Source organism: Sapajus apella, unplaced genomic scaffold (genome assembly GCF_009761245.1).
Source record: "Sapajus apella isolate SASKATOON/1434 unplaced genomic scaffold, GSC_monkey_1.0 scaffold28, whole genome shotgun sequence".
NCBI lineage: Eukaryota > Metazoa > Chordata > Mammalia > Primates > Cebidae > Sapajus > Sapajus apella.
In genome coordinates, this window is record NW_022436968.1 from 16932798 (window position 1) to 16954820 (window position 22023).

Below are 22023 nucleotides of genomic sequence, written 5' to 3' on the forward strand. Positions count from 1 at the left end.
GTCAGAGAAACAAGAGTTATAGCTGCCTTGCTTACTGCTGCCTCTCAAGTGACCTCCCCCCTCCAATAATCATTGTCCTTTAAGACTCAAAATAATCTAGAGTTCCAGTAGCTTAGGTTTTGAATTACTTATTTTCACACCTGTTACAAGAACTAGCTGTATTCTCAAGTTGTATTTTGCAGTTTAAGTACGTGTTATAAAATTGAGTGATGGAAATATATCAAAACAATCATAATAGCTTTTAAAATTAGCTACACAAAAAGATTTATTTTATTAAAGCAAACACTAAATTAAATTTTAAGAATAAAAACAACATGTTTTTCAGTTTTACACCCACCTAAATACATCTGTTTCTTCTTTTCTAGGCTTTGCTAGAGGTGGTTAATGACCTCTTTGAAGAACAGACTGACCTGGAGAAAATTGTCAAGAAAATAATGCATCGGGCCCAAACTCTGCTGAAATGTGAACACTGTTCTGTTTTGCTCCTAGAGGACATCGAATCACCAGTAAGTTATTTTTTATCTTTTTAAGTTGAAGACTATGTGAGTGGAATAAAGTTGAGTTTATTTATAATTAAGCTTGTGAAATCGGGACTTGAATCACTCCATGACTCTTCTAACCATGAGGCAACTTTTCATAAAACAAGAGTTTTTAAAAATTTCTTTTATGTGTATTTCATTCTTATTTTGCAGTCAACTTAGAAACATAGACTTTTAAGCTAACAGGGACTTTAGAGATGTATCCCAGCCCTTTGTAATTACAGATGAAGGAACCAAGGGGTTTAGTGGTTTGCCCAACCTCACACAGCTCCGTTAGAAGATAAACTCAAGTGTCTGTCTCACATTTTATTTACCTGTGAGGGGGAAAGCCCTCAGCATTTCATCGGGTGGATTTCAGTCCAGACAATGATCCATGGCCTTCTTAAGGTGAGAAGAAAGCAAGCAAATGAGTGGAGATTCAGTGCGCTTAGCTCTTGGAGCCCAGACAAACTGGAATCAAGCCAAATGGAGTGGCCAGCTGTAGCTGGGCTGTTCCCTGCAGCAGGTTTGTCCTGCAGAAGCTTCCAAGATCTTTCACAGCTGCTGTGGACTTGTGAATTTTGGCACAGAGTAGCCTTACCAGGTGAAGGAAGCTGCTGTCCACTTCCCTGCAGGGGTTCCTGCCGCTCCAGAGGGAAGCATCTCATCCAAGGCCTCAGGGCTGCCTCACTGTGGCAATTTGTGGCCAGCTTTCTGGTTTTGTTAAGCCCTTTGGCTTTCAGGGGGAAATCTGCTGGGTAGATAAGCAACACTACTGAAATAATCATCATCATCAATCTGAATTCTTGAAAGTTAAATGTCTAAACCCTTGGCGCAATTTAATGTCTTTGCTGAGAACTCTCTTCAAACATCGGGAATTGTCTAGCAATTAAGAGCTGCTTTAATACCTGACAGAATGTCATTTTGTCACACTTTACTTAAAAGAGATTATTGCCTTTGCCTTTAGGTTCGTTTTCCTCAAAGAATAAAAACCTTGGGGTAAACTTTGGAGATTTACTTATAAGTATTGTGAGACTCACAACATTAAATTTTGAAAAAAATCTATGTCTAAAATGTTTAGGAGTGTTTCCCCAGATTTTAGCAGAGATTGGGCTTATTTCTGTTTCAGTCAGTGTGGTTTACACGAACAATAGCCTGTAAAGTACCCTGTGATTGTATAAATCTCAGCTGAACCTTGGGAGAACATGCACACACACACCCCAATAGCCCATACTTACGGAATGCTTCCAGAAACTTTCGGAAACATTTGCATTCTTTCAATTCTTACCTATGAGGTAGGTGTTATTATCATCCTATAATAATTTTATAAATAAGGAAATAAGGTTCAGAAAGTTGAGTGACTTGCCAGTCACTTCCACTGCCTGACTCTAAAGCCCCTTAAAGGAATGGGAAGTGGTGGGGTGCTCATTGGTACCTGGCAGGTTTCAGGGCCACAGAGAAGCCCCCATTAAACAAAGGCAGAAAGGGGCAACTGTTGAAGCTCTGGCTGCCAGGATTACCTGAGCCACCCCAAGGTCCCTGTGGGAGCAAGTGGCTGGGTGTGAGGGTCTGGGGTAGGCAGGCTGGAATCTGGACACAGGCAAATTCATTGTTTGCTGGCTCACTTGTAAACAGACATGAAAGCAACTTAAACCAGCTAAGGTGGTCATTCTTGCTAATCTAACTTGAACTAGTTTTTATGGTGTGATCTAACTCTTTAGTAAACGACCAAAAAAATACAGATAATAGAAGTTGATATTGGATGTGGGGGCAGAGCTGGAGGGAACAGTAGAAACAGCAATATCTTCATGATATAAAGTATGGAGATGAGTGATCAAAAAACATCATCTAGATAGAGCAGATGGTACAAACGATAATGGTGCTTGCTGGTATTCTACTGAAAGTACAAAAGGCCTGTTTGCTATCACTGCTGAACATTCTAAGACTATAATGTTGGGGCTGAAAATTCTGGACCACTCCTCATCAATTCTTTCTTCTCTCTCTCTCTTTTTTTTTTGAGATGGAGTTTTGTTCTTATCGCCCAGGCTGGAATTCAATGGTGTGATCTCAGCTCACTGCAAACTCCGCCTCCTGGGTTCAAGCAATTCTCCTGCCTCAGCCTCCTGAGTAGCTGGGATTACAGGCATGTGCCACCACTCTTGGCTAATTTTTTGTATTTTTAGTAGGGTCAGGGTTTCGCCATGTTGGTCAGGCTAGTCTTGAACTCCTGACCTCAGGTGATCCATTCACTTCGGCCTCCCAGAGTACTGGGATTACAGGCATGAGCCACTGTACCCGGCCCATTTCTTGTTTTTTTACCCATCCTCCTCCAAAGTGTTATTGATGGGAAAACAAAACTTTGTGAATATTTTATTTTTGTATTGTTTTGGTTTTCTGATTTTTAAAAATTCTAATCTTCTACATTTTAATTGGCAAATAATTTTATGTATTTATAGTATACAGTGTGATGTTTTGATACATGCATCTATTGTGGATAATTAAATCAAACTAATTAACATATGCATCCCCTCACATACTTATTTTTTATGGGGAGGACATTTGAACTTTAGCAATTCTGAAATATACGTTATTACTCACTGTAGTCACCATGCTGTGCAATAGATCTCAAAAATATATTCTTTCTGTCTAATGAAATTTGGATGCTGTGACCAACAACTCTTCACTCACTTTTAATTTTAGCCTCTGGCAACCACCATTCTACTTTCTGCATCTGTGAGTTCAACTTTTTTCAATTCTACAAATAAGTGAGATCGTGCAATATTTTTCTTTCTGTACCTGGCTTATTTCACTTAACACAACTTCCTTCAAGCTAATTCATATTGTTCAAAATTACAAAATTTTATTCTTTTTAAAGGCAGAATAGTATTTTAATGGATAATTGTTTTAATTACCTTGCATATTTTACAGACTTATTATTGAAAGTTTCCTCTGTCATCAGGTCCCTCAAAGCACCTCCAAAAAAGCATCTCTTCAAATATGAAACTCGCTCCCTCCTTTTTTAATTATTGTTGAACTTTGTGGTTTTTTATTTTTATATTTTATTATACTCTAAGTTCTGGGGCACATGTGCAGTACATGCAGGTTTGTTACATAGGTATACATGTGCCATGGTGGTTTCCGGCACCCATCAACCCGTCATCTACATTAGGTATTTTTCCTAATGCTTTCTATCCCCTAGGCCTTCACCTTCCAACAGGCCCTGGTGTGTGATGTTCCCCTTCCTGCATCCATGTGTTCTCACTGTTCAACTCCCACTTATGAATGAGAATGTGTGGTATTTGTTTTTCTGTTCTTGTGTTAGTTTGCTGAGAATGATGGTTTCCAGCTTCATCCCTGTCCCTGCAAAACACGTGAACTCATCCTTTTTTATGGCTGCATACTATTCCATGGTGCACATGTGCCACATTTTCTTTATCCAGTCTATCACTGATGGGCATTTGGGTTGGTTCCAAGTCTTTGTTATTGTGAACAGTGCCACAATAAACATATGTGTGCATGTATGTTTATAGTAGAATGATTTATAATCCTCTGGATATATACCCAGTAATAGGATTGCTGGATCAAATGGTATTTCTGGTTCTAGATCCTTAAGGAATCGCCACACTGTCTTCCACAATGATTGAACTAATAAAGACTCCCACAACAGTGTAAAAGCATTCCTATTTCTCCACATCCTCTCCAGCATCTGTTGTCTCCTGACTTCTTAATGATCACCATTCTAACTGGCATGAGATGATACCATTGTGGTTTTGATTTCTCTAATGACCAGTAATGATGAGCTTTTTTTCATATCTTTTGGCTGCATTAACGTCTTCTTTTGAGAAGTATCTGTTCATATACTTTTCCCACTATTTGATGGGGTTGTTTGTTCTTTTCTTGTAAATTTGTTTAAGTTCTTTGTAGGTTCTGGATATTAGCCCTTTATCAGTTGGATAAATCACAAAAATTTTCTCTCATTCTGTAGGGTGCCTGTTCACTCTGATGATAGTTTTTGTTGTTGTTGTTTTTAGTTTTTTGTTTGTTTGTTTGTTTGATGTGCAGAAGCTCTTTAATTAGATCCCATTTGTCGGTTTTGGCTTTTGTTGCCATTGCTTTCGATTCCTTAGTCGTGAAGCCTTTGCCCATGTGTGGCCTCGATCACGTTGGGGTCACCACTCGGGGAAGTCTAACCTGCAGACCCTGACTCCACAATCAGATGAATGAATGTACTCTCACACCATTACAGTGTTTCAAGTGGGCTAGGGGTGGCCGTTGGCTGCTTTCAGAGGGTGAAATGCAACCAATCAACCCAGACCCTCTGACCATCACACATTTATTCCCTCAAGATGTTACAACAAAGGTTCTAAGTTAATACACTTGTGGATAATTAACATGGTTAAGAGAATGGTTTTACGACTGGTAAAAGCTTTAGGTTCTAGGGCCCAGAGTAAATACTATTAACACGTATTTCGCCTTTGATCTTCCCTGGAGAGACCACGCAGCACAAAATTAACATGAGTAAACACAGTGGAGACAAATGGGTGTGGGGTAAGGCCTTTTTGATCAGCTCTCTCTCTGTAACTTAACATGATGGACCGGCCACCTTCAGCCTGCCCCAATAAAACCTTTCAGCCTTCCAAAGATTTGAGACTAAAATCTATAACTTTCTCTATGTATTTTCTGTAATATTTTGCCAACCACCTCGAGTGAATAGCAACATTTCCCCCCTATTTTTTGTTATTAAAATTAGGCTCTGTTATTTGCTGGCCACTGATGCGGTTAGCCATGGATATGTCAGGTGAGGCGGTCCTTGCTTTTTTTTAAATTTAATTTAATTTTATTGCATTTTAGGTTTGGGGGTACATGTGAAGAACATGCAAGATTGTTGCATAGGTACACACGTGGCAGTGTGATCTGCTGCCTTCCTCCCCATCACCTATATCTGGCATTTCTCCCCATGCTATCTCTCCCCAACTCCCCACCCCCCACTGCTCCTCCCCTATTTCCCCCCAACAGACCCAAGTGTGTAGTGCTTCCCTCCCTGTGTCCATGTGTTCTTATTGTTCAACACCCGCCTATGAGTGAGAACATGCGGTGTTTGATCTTCTGCTCTTCTGTCAGTTTGCTGAGAATGATGGTTTCCAGGTTCATCCATGTCCCTACAAAGGACACAAACTCATCGTTTTTGATGGCTGTGTAATATTCCATGGTGTATATGTGCCACATTTTCCCTGTCCAGTCTATCATCAATGGGCATTTGGGTTGGTTCCAGGTCTTTGCTATTGTAAACAGTGCTGCAATGAACATTCGTGTGCACGTGTCCTTATAATAGAACGATTTATAATCCTTTGGATATATAGCCAGTAATGGGATTGCTGGGTCAAATGGAATTTCTATTTCTAGGTCCTTGAAGATCCTTGCTTTTATTCTGGGTTTATATACTAGGGTTAACAAATAACATAAGGCAATTATGAAAACAATTAGCAACAGTTTTTGCCAGTTAAAGCATGACTCCCAGGAATGGGGGTTTAACCAGGAGAGATGACCTTGCACACCTTTCCATCATTTTTGGACACATTATCTACAAAAGCAGCTGTTTGTACTGCCTCAGTAATAGATGCCACTGCAATGCTGGCTGTAGCCAGGATGACTGTGGCTGAGACTGTAAAAGCTGTAAGTGTAACTATGAATTTTTTGTATCTGACCTGTAGTGTTAGTTGGCATTTCAGTTTACTGTATGCCATTACTGAGGAACTTTACTGGGGGTATGTTAATTTCTTTTAGTTAAGCAGTAGTTGTTAGAAGTTGTGAAGGGTGTGTTAGTTTAATCAGGGCAGAAAAAGTAGATTAGAAGATAGGCTTGATAGAATGCAGCAAGTACAGGTTGCAGGCAAAGTGAAAGAACAAAAAATAAACAAATCCTAAGTAGGATTCGCTTAGCCTTTGCGTTGTCCTCTTCAGCATCCTTCCTTCAGGTGAGGTCCGGGGCTTGTGTGGTTTGAAAAAGCTGCATCATTTTGCAGGGTCTCTTTTAGGCTGGCTTGAGTTTTTTTCTTCTTCCCATCCTTTTATGAGGACGCAGTCTTTTGGCTGGTTCTCATGTACTGGAAATTCTAGTGATTGTGCCTGTGCTAAGAGACTTTTTATAATCTTTGTAAAAGAGCAGGTAAGTGCTTTAAGAAAAACTTGTTGCCAGTTTACAGAAAAACTAGATGGTCCTTCTTTAACTTTTAACTAATATGTTTACACACAGAATCACACAGAATTACTTTTACGATTAATGTTTTAAATCTTGCTTAAACTTTCAAAATAAAATTTATACAACTTACTTGCATACATTTTGTTCTATAACATTTTTCACTGCTTTCATAGACTTTAACATGACTTAACTTTGTTTTATAACCTTCCTTACTAAGAGCACATTCTTATAACTTCCTTAATATTTCTTTCCTTACTTCTTTATCACTCTCTAATCTCTGTCTTTCCTAGTCTTTCTTTTTCCCTTTGCCTTCCTTACCTCTTTCTCTCTTACTGATTCTTCCTTTTTATTTCTTTCTCTGATGTTTCTGTTTCTGTTTGTTTTGGTCAAGCAGTGATGTTATCACTTGTAAGTCGGCTAGCCAGTGAGCTGTGGTCTCAAGATTAGACTTAATTAAAGCTGTTTCAAGATTTTGTAACAAATAAACTGAGTAAGCCCAGTGATTTACTATATTTATGAGCTGGGTGAAAAAAAGTTTTTAATGCCAGAATTAGAGCTCCAATCTCAGCTCTCTGACTCCTAGTGAACTTAGATTATGTGATTGAATGATGTGGTTTCTACTGAAGCTTTTCTTTGTTACCTAACCTATTAGTAAATAGTGATAAAGCATTAGGTATGGAGGAATGCAATACTGGTTTAAATTGCTTTCTTCTTAAAGGAATCTTGATGATATTAGTATTATAACTTAGCAATTGACTGCATTAATCATTAAGATGGCAAGTTGAAATTGGCAACATGAAGTTTTAAGAGGAAATTTGAAAATATGTCTAGAAGCAGAGACTCAAATAACATACTTTAACCATGTGCTTTAAGCCACAGGCAGAATAGCTTAAATTTTGCAAGTTTTCAGGCTAAGTTCATGGACTTTAAACTAGCAAACTGTTCTGAAAATGGTTACTTACTAGCTGAGCAAAGACAATTTCTAATCAGTCTTTCATGCATATGTTTTCACCACACTTAGATACAAATTTCTTCAGTTTTTGAGAAATGGGCACAACATTTTTACTTTTTAATTTAACCAATATTATTTAATTTGGCTTAAAGTTTTCCTTTAAAGAATAGTGTGTGGTTATACCTGCTTAGTTTTTAATTGCTCTTTAATACGTGGGCCTGCTTTTATACCTGATTGAAATTTATTATCTAAATTTACAAAATTAAAGGTAAATAAGGCAAAATTATGATTCATATAAATATAAAATAAATGCAAGTTGAAGATTTTAAAAACTCATTAATGTATGAGGGAGCCAATATGATGTTAAAACCAGTCCAAAGAGCACTGGAGAAGTTAGGTATTTATGGGCAATGTTAGGATACAATTTCAAGGTTAAAAACAATATTGGTTAAAGACAAAACTAAGCTATAAACTATAACCTTCAAGATTATCTTTTCTATTGGAGAGAAATTACTTGTGTCTCTACCAGAAAAAGGTACAAATTAACATGTAATTGCACCAAATCTAGAGTCTTTTATCTGTATTAACCAATGAGAGGAAGGAACTATATACATTTCTTAGATTAGAAATTGGCAATTTTTTCTGTAAATGCCCAGGCAGTAGATATTTTAGGGTTTAGTCTCTATTGCAACTACTCAACTTTGCCCATTATAATACAAAAGCAGTCATAGACAATATATATAAAGAATGAGCACGACTGTGTTACAATAAAACTTTATTTACAAAAATAGGTGGTAAGTCAGATTTGACTAGCAGACAACGGTTTACAGATCACTGTTCTAGATAATCCTTTGCCTTCTTACGACATTGAAAAATGAGTACCTAGCTTTTTGGTTCATTTCTGTAATGTCAATGTAAAGTTCAGATGAATAAAATATTTAATGTTAAAAATTTAAATGCAGAAATACTGGTGAATATGGTTTTATTCATTGGGTAGATAAAGGCTGTCTGAAACAATCGTTCAATTCTGATAAGAATAAATTATTTCAAACAGCTCTATGATTTTTCAGCCATCAGATTGGTAAAGCTTGAAAATAATTATAATCACCAGTATGAGTATGGGCATTAGAAAATTGATGTTTTCATTACTGATAATGGAAACTTAAGTTGCGATAACTTTTATGGACATCAGTTTGGTAAAATACATTTTAACTTGAAAAAGGAATAACCTTTGCACCCAGCATCTCCTCCTCTTAAAATTTAGAATAATGAAATGGATGGAGAAGAGAGCAAAATGAGTATATAAGAATAATTGTTACATTCCTATAATAGTGAAAATGTAAATAATTCAAATATTTATAGAAGATATGTAACAAAATTCTATGTAGTGTTTTAAAACAGTAATATATGTCTATATAGGAATAATGTCTTTGATATAATTTTAGGTCAATAATAAAGGGGAGAAACAACATACATAAAAAGAAGCTGTTTTTATCAAAACATGGGTACATAAATGAGATTACATTTTCACAACTATTAAGTTGATGGAGCTTTAAATTTTCTCCCTTCAAGTCATATTTTCTTGTATCTTCTCTTACAAGAGGAGTCATGAGTTTATCATCTCATGGAAGGAAAGGGAAGGTAGTCAATCTCTTAACAAGAGAACAAACTTAAAAGTCAGGGTTTGTTCTCTTGTTAAGAGGTTGTCAGGAGAGTTGTCATAGGGTGTCAGGAGAGAGGATTTGCTAAATGGATTTATCTTATCTTTTAGCAATTAAAAACCAACCTGAAAACACCAGAACAAGACATGCAAACTCCATAATCCACAAAAGAAGTACTCATAACTCCATGCCACAAGTCATCACTCCCCTTCCACTCCATATAAGGTTGGGAGGGCTGCTAATTTCAGTAGAAATTAGATAAGATGAAGTATTTAATAAAAGGCTGAGTGAGGTTACTTGCCTTCAGCCATCTTGGGCGGAGCCCAATGTTCACCAAAGTAAGTCATGTGTACTTGCTTGAAACAGTAAGAGCAGGTGCCTGGGCAGGCTCAGGGATGTTTCTTGAGGCCTTCCTGCTGCCATAGATTGGCAGAAGGGGTGGCCAGGGTAAGTGGAACAAGGAAGGTTGCAGACAAGTCATCCTGGAAACAAGGCTATTGATGTATCAGGATAAATGAGAATATGAGTGGCAAGTCACCCACAGCTGCTTATCTTGGCCAGCTGAAGAGATGTATAGGCTAATTCATCACACAAAAATATCTATGTCATATTGGACTTTACAGTAAGCATAGGAGACTCTCACTAGGCTGAAGCTGAAATAGCTGCTCAGAGTAGAATGTTGTTGAGAAAATGCTCAAAGACAGTAGACTGAAATTCAAGTGCAGCCACCCTAAATTATTCCCCTGACTTCACCCTCCCCCTCCATTGTTCATTTAAACATTAACACATAACAAAGAGCCACCAGCATGGGGCTCATGCAAAGATACTATTTTTTTAAAAAAGTAGAAAGGTATGTGAAAACAAAATCAAAGTGAAAAACATGCACTAGAAAAATGCTAAAAGTTTTCCATGAAATGAAATTAAAAATAAGACCTTTCAGGAAAAATAAAGTTGTTCAAGAAAAAGATACAAGGGCTTAAAGAATAAATGATAAGCAATATAAAAGATAAGAAACTGTGTTGGTAAAGCTTGGAAAAAAGTTGAAGAAAATTACGTAGCTGTACAGAAAGAAATACTACATTAAAAACATATAAAATACTTTTAGGGGCACAAAGAATAAAATGGAAAATAATAAAGTATTAAAAAAAGAGAATGATAAAAAAGAAATCAGAATAACAGAGGTCCAAACTAAGGATAATTGGCAATTCTAAAGAGAACATGGCAAATGGAACAAGAAAAGAAAAAAGAAAAACATTCGGAATTATAACACTAGGACATTTTACTGAAATAAAGGCAAACTTGGATTTACAGACTGAAGGAACACACTGTTTCAGGCAAAATTGATACCTACGGCTTAGCACTGAAACACATTTGGTGTTAATAGACTTCAAAGATATTGAAAAAATACATATGGGCATTTACAGAAAAAAATCAAAGCATCTGTTGCAGGAAAATTCATTCTGTTGTTAGACTTCCTAGTTGCAGTCTCCTGTGCTAGAGGACAATGGGCAATATGTACAAAGTCCTCAGGGAAAGAAAATGCGACCCTATAATTTTAAATCCGAAATTTAAAGCCAAACTCATAGACAACTGCACAAGTTGCAGAGAGATATTTTCAAACATGCAAAGAAGAGAACTAAATGTAGTTCTAATAAGCCCTTCCTGAAAAAATATAAGAGTTTGAAATCTAGCCAAGAAGGTGATGAGTGGGGAAGTTGCGGTAAGTAAGACAGGTATTGAGTATTGAACATATTTAAATATCAAACTAAGGCCAAAAAACCGTAGAGCATATGCTTGTAGATACAAATGTAAACCTTATAACAATGGTGGTGGTTCCCCATGTTCTCCAAGTTCCATAGCTGCAACAGGTGAGTGTGGGCCTGCACTCTCACTGGGTCATATTACAGAAGAGGTCATATTTCAACATTGTGCCTGGGAAATATATCCCATTTCTACTGAGTGGTGTCAAGCCTGGTGTTTGTCTAGGAAAAGATATTACTTTATCTCCCAGGTTTGCTCACTGCAAATATGATCCTGAGAAATGAACTAGGGCCTCGCAGTACTGACATGCACAACTTGGTTTTATGGATTGCCTCTCTCAACAGGTACCTTTGGTTTTGTGGAATATTTTAATTTTAACGTGTCAAATGTATTAACCTTCCTTTTTGATTTGTGCTTTAAGGAATTTGTTATAAAAATCTTTATCGCCTTTAGTTATAATGGCATTATTATATATCTTTTTAAATCCATTTGGTATGCATGGCCTTTTTTATCCATCTGGAATTTATGTTTTTGTGTGGAGTATAAAGTGTTATGTGTATAACCAATTGTCTTAGAACTGCTTTGCCTCCACTTTGTAATGGCACTTCAAAATTATAGCATTTCCATGTATGCCTGGGTCTGTTGCTGAGCTCACAATTTTGTCCTGCCGGACTATTTCTCTATTTCTGCACCAGTATCTGTCTGAATTTCTGTAATTTTATAATGCATTTTGACATCTGATAGGGCAAGTCCTCAGTGTTGCCCCCCTTTTAAACTGGCTTGCTTATTCTTGACCTATCATTCTTCCATAAAATTTTAATAGCAGCTTAACAAGTTCCATGAAAACTCTGCATAGGTTTTGATTGAAATGACTTTAATTTATAGATCAATCTGGGGGACTTCTGCAAGTAACAGGCTATTCAAGGGCAAGTGACTGTCACACTGAGAGCATTTATTAACTTACATGACAAGAAGTCTCCAGGAGGTGGTTCTGGGGATGGCACAGCAGCCAGATGATGTGATCAGGGATCCAGGCTCTGTCCTCTTCCCTCTGCTTGTCTCAGTGGTTGGCCATCACCTGCTGGGTCTTCCCTTCATAGTGTACCAGACAGCACGTCTGCGCTTAACTGTCCAGGAGAAGAAAGGGAAACTTCTTTTCACATCCCTCTCTTTTCTCTCAGGGAGCAAAGTCTTTTTTGTTTGTTTGTTTGTTTGTTTGTTTGCTTGTTTGTTTGTTTGAGACAGGGTTTCACTCTGTTATCTAGACTGGAGTGCAGTGATATCATTACAGCTCACTGCAGCCTTGACCTCTCAGGCTCAAGCAATCCTCTCACCCCAACCTCTGAAGTAGCTAGGACTTCAAGTGCACACCACCACATCTAGCTAATTTTTGTAAAAATGGGGTTCTACTATGTTGCCCAAGCTGGTCTCGAATCCCTGTGCTCAAGCAATCTTCCCACTTCAGCATCCCAAAGTGTTGGGATTACAGGCATGAGCCAACATACCCAGCTGAGGAAAATCTTTTTTTAAAGGGTTTGTCCTGCTGACGTTTCCTAAGACCCCATTAATCTAGAATGAAATGTTGTCCAAAGCACTTATGTTCTTGATATTTTTCTATTCTTCATCTATCAATCTCTAATTACAGGTGTTTTCAAATACTTAGCTTAACAGATTCCTCAATATTTCCTTGTCCAATTATGTAGGTTGTTGATTTAGTTGTTTCTATTAATTTTGTGTTTTTGAATTTAGGATTGCAGCTGATTTTTGATGGGAGAGTTTTTGTTTGTCTGCTTGTGCCATTGCTTGCTTTCTTTTTCTTTTGCCCTCTTTCCTACCTGTCTAACAGTTTGCCCAGCTCCCTGACATCTAATCAAGAACCAGGACTTATTCTGGTAGCTCAGATTTCCTGCAGTGTAGTAATATTACACCAGGCTAGGGGCAGCTTGGTACAGTTTCTTGGGGTCAAGCTGGGTCACCTGTTTCCCTGTGCTCCAGTAGGAGCTGAAATTCTGACCATCATTGCCAGTCTGTTTCTGGACTGGGAGTTTAGCAGGCCTATGTCTTCAGACTTGTGACTTTAGAGATCTTTTCCCTCCTTTTCCTTCTCCTCCATACCCCTCCTTTTCTTCTCTCTTCTTTTCAATCTCTAAATGTCTTTCTGATTTCCTCTGTGTTTTATCAGTCTTTGCTCTGTTTTTGGAAGAGATCCGCTGTGTAAAAGCAGGAACTTATAGCACTGTCTCTACTGGCATTCTATACACTACTTTTATAATTAGAAAACAAAACAGTATCATATCAGGAAAAACAGTTTCTCCCTCCAAAAATAAGTTTTATTTTTATTTTATTAGAACAATTCCTGAAAACAAAAGTTCTATTTGTATTTCGTGATTCTAATACTTTAAAAACTGCTTATTGCACATTTATATTTTATGATCTCTGTATTTGAAGGAATAAGAGAGAAAAAAATTAAATCTGCTTATAGAAGCTTTGATTCACCAAGATCTTAACTGTGTTTAGAAACTGCATTCATGGTCTTTAAGCTAGGCACTCAGGTGTAAACTGTTCAGTTTACTGAGTGGATGCCAAAACTAGAAGTGAGGAATGCCGTTCTAGCCCTTTCTCCAGACAAAATTAATATTTTGCCCCCTTTGCTTCTCTTAAGTGTTTCAGTCCACTGATTTTAAATGACTTTGTCAATGGCATTTTCCATTAGCCTGGGAAGAAAGAAATATTGCTCCACAGCTGGCTGCTGCTGTCAACATTAGGAACTATTTACCTCCGTGAACGGAATATTCCCTACTTCATGTTATTCCATCCTGTGAACCTGTCTAAGCAATTCCTATCACTTCTGTTAGTTCCTTTCCAGCTCATGCATTTACTATTATTTCTATTTATTTTTGTGTGTAGTCAAGGAAAATGAATGTAGACATTTTAATCATATGTCCTAAGGCACTGTCTCAAGCCCTAGTTTTTACAAGTGTTCTCTTCTCATGGATCATCCTGATGGCTGGCAGCAATTTCGTTGTTCAGAACTCTATGAAGTACTTTCTAACTAAGCTTATAAATACAAGGCTAGTTTCCAGAGATAATGAAACTGTGAAGCATAAGCTAGCTAGGCACACTTTCTAATATGCTCCTTAGCTCCTTGGTCCTTACGTATATATACATAGAAGTAAGCCAGTGAACTAGATGATCTTCCTGAATCCTACACTCAAGCGGAAGAGAGGGGGAGCATCCTCCGATTGTTCTGGGGCAGTCCGTAATTCAATACCCTCCTACTCAAGTGAATTTCAAAAATTGTTTCAGCCTTTCCTTTCTATATCACTTATTGTATCTCCCTACCTTTCCTTCTTTAATTTTCCTTCTCCCTGTAAAGAAGCACACTTAATTTCAGTTTGATTTTTGCTCCAAGTGCTTTTTCAGTGTGCCAAATGGAGAGTATTGAAAAAAAAAAAAAAAAAAAAAAAAAAAACAGATCTTCTGATGATTACCCAAACTATTGTTATTATATACACCGTCATCCCTCAGTATCTGTGGGGTATTGGTCCCAGGACAGCCCATGGATACCAAAATCTATGCACACTCAAGTCCTGCAGTCAGCCCTGCAGAACCCACAGATATGAAAAGTCATCCCTCCTTATCTGCAGATTTCACATTGCCCTGAGTGCTGTATTTTCAACCTGCATTTGGTTGCGGATGCAGAACCCATGGATAAAGAGGGCCAATTATATTAATTGAAAACAAATTGCATATATATTACAATATATATGTATACACACACACATCATTAATGTATCATGTTACCTGTTCATACATATTATTTCATTTTATTAATAAATGTATATCAATATAGTAAATCAATTCACATCATTAATCATATATATGTTAAATATACATACATATGCATACATAAATATATAAAATCTCCAACTACTGAACCCCTAACCCCACTGGCCATCTCCATTACATCCTGTCCCAAATCTTCTCCACCTCTGATATTTCCTATTTCAGCCAATAGAATCATCACCATGTAGTAAGTAACTCAAGCTAAAAACCATAGAGTAGTTTCTGTAATCCCAGCACTTTGGGAGGCTGAGGCAGGCAGATCACAAGGTCAGAAGTTCAAGGCCAGCCTGGCCAATATGGTGAAACTTCGTCTGTACTAAAAAAAAAATACAAAAATTAGCCAGGTGTGGTGATGCATGCCTGTAGTCCCAGCTGCTAAGGAGGCTAAGGCAGGAGAATCGCTTGAACCCGGGAGGCAGAGGTTGCAGTGAGCTGAGATCAGGCCACTGCATTCTAGCCTGGGCAACAGAGTGAGACTTCATCTCAAAAACAAAAACAAAACAAACAAACAAAAAAACCATAGAGTAGTTTCTAAGTCATTCTCACTGTCTACATTCACTTGTGTCTATGATCTGTTGCTTCTACCTGGAAACACCATCTCCAACGCTTCCTTCTCACCCATTCTGCCATCTTCTTCACTTTCTTTACTGATTTCTCACTAGGACATTTTTCTCCTGACTCATTTGTTGCTGGCAAACAGGGTGCTCTTTTCAATCAATTACCATTTCTTTTTAAACATTCACTGGCCTCTCCTGTGATTCAAAAAATTGGTAACTGTCTATTGCTTGTACAATAAAGCTCACACTGCCCAACATGTAAGGTCCATCACTTCTGCTTCCAACTTAACTTGCAGTTCTCCTCTCTGTCCTCTGCATTGCTCTACCCCTTTTTTCACCTCTACCCTACCTCCCCATGGTCAGCTGATACATATATTAGTCTATATATCTTTGTGCAAATAGTCCATTGAAAGACAAAATGCACCAGACAATGAAGATCATTTCATCTGGCTATTGTAATAGGGAGAATGCTCATTAATGAGGAACATCTCTAAGAAAAGGAAAGGTGCTTGGGGTTTCACAGAAGCATATAGACAAGGGAGTTACCTACATCATTCATGAGCCTTACAGGAGTCATGAGGAAGGATGGAGAAACGTCTTATTTTGAAATGTGCTAGGGCAGGGTGGTCTGTTCAGGATAGCCAATTCTGAAACAGTGCTAGGGAGATTTCTTTATTATTCCTATTTTGGGGGAGCACAGAGCTCAGGTTAATAAAGTTCAACATTGTCAACTCTACTGGCAATTCTTTGTAACCTCCCCACTCCCCAACTATCTGTAGTTGGTTTTTCTGCCTTTAGCTCAGTGCCCTTGAGGGCTGATCTTTACTTACCACACCACTTGGGCTCTCTTGTCCTCTGGCTGCCAGTTGGGTTTGACAAACAGAGGGTATGAGCACAAGATTTAAGGGCCAGAGGAGTGAAAGACACTGGGTATAGTTATTTCCCTTGCTCCTTCTCTATCAGTTCTAGGGGTGCCTACATCCTTCCATGGCCTCTCTTCACATGGATATCAAAATCACCTCCAGGATACCAAAATCATCCTTCCCTTCTTCCCTCCCTCCCTCTTGTGTAACCTCATACCTAGGAGTGTTAACTGCTTTCCAAAGTTGCTAGTCCCTGGGTGCCTCACCATTCCTTATTAGTTTCTTTTCACCCTACTCACACCTCTGCAGCTTGCCCCTTGATTGAATTATGCTCAGTTAAACTCTTTTGAGAGTTCTCTATTTTCTCCCAGAACGAACTGATTTATTCCCTCAGCCTGGAAAACTCACCCCATTTGTCAGCCTAGAGCATTCCTGCTCATCATACAGTTCACATGAAGACTTCCTTAACACTTTCCTCCGTGCACTGGTAGCATTTTGGACATACATTGTGGTGAAACATTTGTGAACTGTTTCCTCCTCTGTACTGTGTTGTGAGTGTCTCAAGGACAGGACATGATTTGTACCCCTTGGTGTTTCTAGAACCTATAACAATGCCTGGTGCACTAAGTATTTGATAAATGCTGACTGTATGAGTAAATGATTAAAGTAAATTGGCATATGTGAGAAATTTATTAAGAAGCGTACTAAGAGATGATTGTTTAATTCATTCTTTTTCCTTTTTTTTTTTTTGAGACAGAGTCTTGCTCTGTCACTTAGGCTGGAGTGCAGCGGTGCCATCTCAGCTCACTGCGGCCTCCACCTCCTGTGTTCAAACGATTCTCCTGCTTCAGCCTCCCAAGTAGCTGGGATTACAGGTGCATGCCACCATGCCTAGCTAATTTTTGTATTTTTAGTAAACATGGTGTTTCACCATGTTGGCCAGGCTGGTCTTGAATTCTTGACCTCATATGATCTGGCTGCCGAGACCTTCCAAACTACTGGCATTACAAGTGTGAGCCACCACAACCCTCCTATTTAATTCATTCTTTTGCCATTTTGAGTAGTCCTCTTATGAAAAAATAGAGATTCAGAAAATTTAAAAACAAAAATCATGATTACTTAGTAGATAATTTTTATTTTGGTACCAGGAATATCTATTTGAGCATAGTTTTTATTTTTTTAACTTGTTTTTAAATTAAAAGAACAAAGAGAAACCAGACCAACTAGCACTTGATAAATATCCAAATCAAAAAGACCTCTTTCCATGGAGCTTTTCCAAAGAACAAGCAGGGAGATGTTTTGTTTACTTCACTTGGCATGTACACTGCCTTCCCCAGGGCGCAATAATCAGGGCTGATAAACAGCAAAGGGAGCTTGAAACCAGTTGTTCAGTATCATTGACCTATAATCCACTTCTGATATTTCCCTTATAAGATTCTCTTTTTTACTTAGTGTGTGTGTGTATTAATTTATTTAATCCCTGTTCATTTAGTAAATGTACAATAAAATCAGAGTTGGGTTTAGATAGTAAACTTTTTAAATTAATGAAACTAAGAATCATGGAATTGGTCCAAGTCAGGAATAAAGCATAAATTCTATTTATTTATGCTTTTACCTATTGGTATTGGTCATAATTTCTGCAGTGTCACTCTATAGATCCCATTAAATTATATCCAAATATTTAAGCTGTTTTTGCTGTTTATTTTTTAACCCATGTATCTGATTATAAATAATTTTCTATTTGAATGCATTTATTTTCAATTCTTTTTAAAAATATAAGTTGTCTGATGCTTTGAGGAGCAGCCAATGGCATGCACGCCTATAATTTGCTGTCCAAAAACACTTGTGAGCATGAAAGTGGGCACTATTAATAATTGTCCCTGGACAACAGGCTTAATTGGAGTAGAACTGTCCCCTGCCAACTGGGGACATATCCTCAAGTATGTATCTTATCACTTACCCTGTTGCCTAAAATTTCTATCATTGCAGTATTGTTTCAAATTTAAAGATTGTGACTTTAGGAATCTTCTTTCTGAATAGAGCTATATTACATGGGAATATTAATATATTAACCTACCATTACCCACTAACAATTTAGTGAAAGTAACTGATATGTTCTAGTAATGGCTCTACACCAGAGAAGTTGGCAAACTTTTAAAAATAAATGTCTGGCTACTAAACATTTTAGGCTTTGTGGCCCGTATGATCTCAATTGCAACTATTCACCCTACTGTTGGAGTAGAAAACAGCCACAGACAATACTTAAATTAATGAGTATGACTTTGTTACAATGAAACTTTATGAATAAAAACAGGTGGTGGGCCAGATTTGGCCCATGGGCCATCCTTTGTCCACTCCTGCTTTTGAGGACTGAGAGGCTGGCAGATGAATTTACCTCTCAGAATTATGTTACTTCTCAACTGTTCGTCTTGCGGCCCTCATCATTGACTAATCCCCACAAGTATGTTGCCATGCTGAATAATCTGGTGACTCAGGGTCAGCTTGGCCGTGAACCTAACCTCAGGTTGCCTCCAAGTCAGAGAATCTGTAAGATTTAATCAGCAGCCCTGGGTTCCTGAATATATGGTTCAGACTTGGATTTATGTGACAGTCTGAGATCCACTCTAGAATGGACCTGAAGTTCTTTAAAAGTCAGATGGGCTGGATACAGACTAATTTTACATGCACATAGAACCAAGACTGATGTCTCAACACTTCCTTGATCTTACCTGGCTTTGAGTCGGCAGGGGGCGTTTGCTCACAGTTTCACTCCTCAGTTTATATTCTGTCACTCCTTTGATGAGACTCAGGCCTGCTTCTCTTTTATTCTTATATTGCTTGGATCAGTTGTAGGCCTTTACATGTTTTATTTCTCTTTCCCACCATTCCAAATTCCATTCCCATGTCTTTACATCGTACACTTCTACACAATGTAATGGCCCATAACCTAATAGCTTTGTTCAACTGTAGTTAGTTTTATGGATCAGATTTATGTTATTTTATGTACAAAAGTATTTTTATACACACTTATACATTTTTCAAGTATGTATGTACTTCATCTTATCTTCATACTTCTAATAGACTCACTACCAAAATGACTTAAAACACTTTTGAGCAAAAATACAAAAATTCCTAATAAACAAATATTTTTGAGTACCTGCTATATGCTAAACATATAACAGAATGAATGGCAAATTTTCAAATAAAAAAAGGAAAAACAGCAGATTTTGTAAGCAAAACCAAACCAACAAATACAAAACCAAATTTTGCTGCATAAAGATAAGGCTTTGAAGCTAAAGCTTTGCTTGGAGTTTCCTAACAGCCAAGGTAAAAGAAAAAAAATTACAGGTTTTATAATTTTCTTGGTCTGGTAAAAGGAATCACATCAGCTGATGAAGAATTTTTTTCTGACCCTGAACTTTAAATTTTTCTTCTTTAAAATGGTATCATGTCCAAAAAATTTGCTGTTGCAATAACACTTGCTGTTGCTTATTAAAGAGTGAGAGTGGGATCATTAGAGCTGTGGAATCAGAACAACATGGTTCAAATCCCAGTTCTGCAATGTCCTGTTTGCACGGCTTCCAGCAAACCACTTAACCCCCTAAGCCTTAATTTGCTGTCAGTAAAATGAGGATGATATCTGCCTTCTGGGATGTTGTAAGCATTGATACATACATAAAAGATTGATTATAATGAGTGCAAAATCCATCATTTGCAGGAAAATGGCCTCTCTATGTGGCTTGGCTCTTTTTCAGCATAGTGACCTCAGGGTAGTTGCACTTCTTGCATGGCGACCAAGGGTTCCAGGCACACATATTTCATCAGGCAAGGCAGAAGCTGTGTTGCCTCTTACAACAACCCTGGAAGGCATGTAGCATCTCTTCCGTATGCTCTATTGGTTGAAGCTTTCAGAAGCCCACCAGTTTTAAGGAGAGGGGACAAAGAGCCTACCACTTGGTAGGAAGGTGGCAGGGTCATATTGAAGAGAAGAATATGGGATAGCAGATATTGTTGTGACCATCTTTGGAAAATAAAATTTTCCACAATGAGTGATTCTGTACAGGCTTAATTCATATTACAATATGAAATGAAATATGTTCTATGGTTGTCAAGGATATTTCCTTGAGTAGAGCTATTGTCATTGCCCTACATTCACCTAGTCACATGCAATTTTCTTTGTAATGAGCCTTTTTTTTCCTTTCTATTTTTTCCCCAATGTTGCATTTGCCTAGCTTGAGTTCATTACCTCGGTGATAAAGCTGTTTTAATATTTAATCTATTCCTAGTTTCCAAATCATTTTCTCAGGCGCCCATCAATTCCTTATAAATGGTTAATTTGAGAGGCTTTTGAAGCATGACTGCATATGGCTAAGGCAAATCTGAATGTCAACCTTGGAAGCATTCTATGACATTCAGATGGACTCCTTTCACTATAGAGGACTTGTTTTTCTATCATGTGATATATCTTGTCAAAAGAGAATATTGGGGCTCAGAAAAAGGTACTTCAAAGCATGGTGCCTTGGGATACTGAGCACGTTGATCTAAAGGAAATTAAAAGGCTTTAGACTTGAGTCCCCTCAGAATCAAGAACTTTGTGAGCTTTTATTGTTCCTCCTCTCAAGTACAAGATGGAACTCTCTTCCATCTCCTCCCTGACATTTTATCAACTAGAGAATATTATCTCATATCACAGGAAGGAAGACTGAGGAATGTCCCCATGCCCAGACAGACTTTTCATCTGTTCTCCTCAAGACACTCTGAGAGATTACCTGGAGACTTTATCTGCACAATAAGATAAACTTTGGCCAGATGCAGTGGCTCACACCTGTAATCCCAGCACTTTGAGAAGCCAAGGCAGGTGGATCACCTGGAGTCAGTAGTTCAAGACCAACCTGGCCAACATGGTGAAACCCCGTCTCTACTAAAAATACAAAAATTAGCTAGGTATGGTGGTGTACCCCTGTAATACCAGCTACTGGGAGAATTACTTGAACCCAGGAGGTGGGGGTCAAGATCAGGCCACTGCACTCCAGCCTGTGTGATAGATCAAGAACATTCCCTCCATCCCCCCTGCCAAAGAAGATAACTTTGGTTCACAATGAAATTCTACCCCTTACCTTCCTGCCACCTCCTCCAGAGCTCAAAGAAACTTTGTCCCTGGTCATTGTTTTTTGGGCTCATCTAATTCCTCTGAAAATTTTTCCTGCCCTTCAAAATTGCCTACATCCCCCATCCATCTCCCCTGTAAAGAGGGTGCAATTTAAGCTTCAGCCATCTGGCTCTTCTTTGAGTCTCATATTTTATATGGCTTCTGTGCTTCTGCACATTAGTAAATTTGTATGCTTGTTCTCCTGTTAATCTGTCTATTGTCCGTTTATTTCAGCAAAACTCAGAGGGTAGAAGGAAAAGTTTCCCTCCACCCCTACAAGGGCCAGAAATAGTGCCTTTCTCACTCAACATTTGTAGTGTTGTTGAAAGAGCTAGCACTCTAGTGTCAGTGAGAATTCCGTTCATGCCAGTTGTCTTATTTAATTGTGTAAAACTGAGTACGTTTCTTAAAAAAAATAGCGGTTAGTTTCCTCATCTATAGGCTGAGTATAAAAACCTCTACTTTACAGAGTTATAATAAAGAAATAATTAAAGAAGCTTCTGCTGTAGGACCTAGT

The 22023-nt window shown here is 38.0% G+C and overlaps 2 protein-coding genes across 5 annotated transcripts in view; one reads left to right on the forward strand and one right to left on the reverse strand.

Moving 5' to 3' along the window:
* The window catches only part of RBM45 (RNA binding motif protein 45), a 485504-nt gene that overhangs the window by 179293 nt on the left and 284188 nt on the right, over window positions 1–22023 (reverse strand). The gene's annotated exons all lie outside the window — the stretch shown is intronic.
* Window positions 1–22023, forward strand: part of PDE11A (phosphodiesterase 11A) — a 385263-nt gene that overhangs the window by 128618 nt on the left and 234622 nt on the right. The window contains exon 4 of the mRNA XM_032292833.1: window positions 366–506. Coding sequence (XP_032148724.1) covers window positions 366–506 — 141 coding nt within the window. The remainder of the gene's footprint in view (window positions 1–365; window positions 507–22023) is intronic.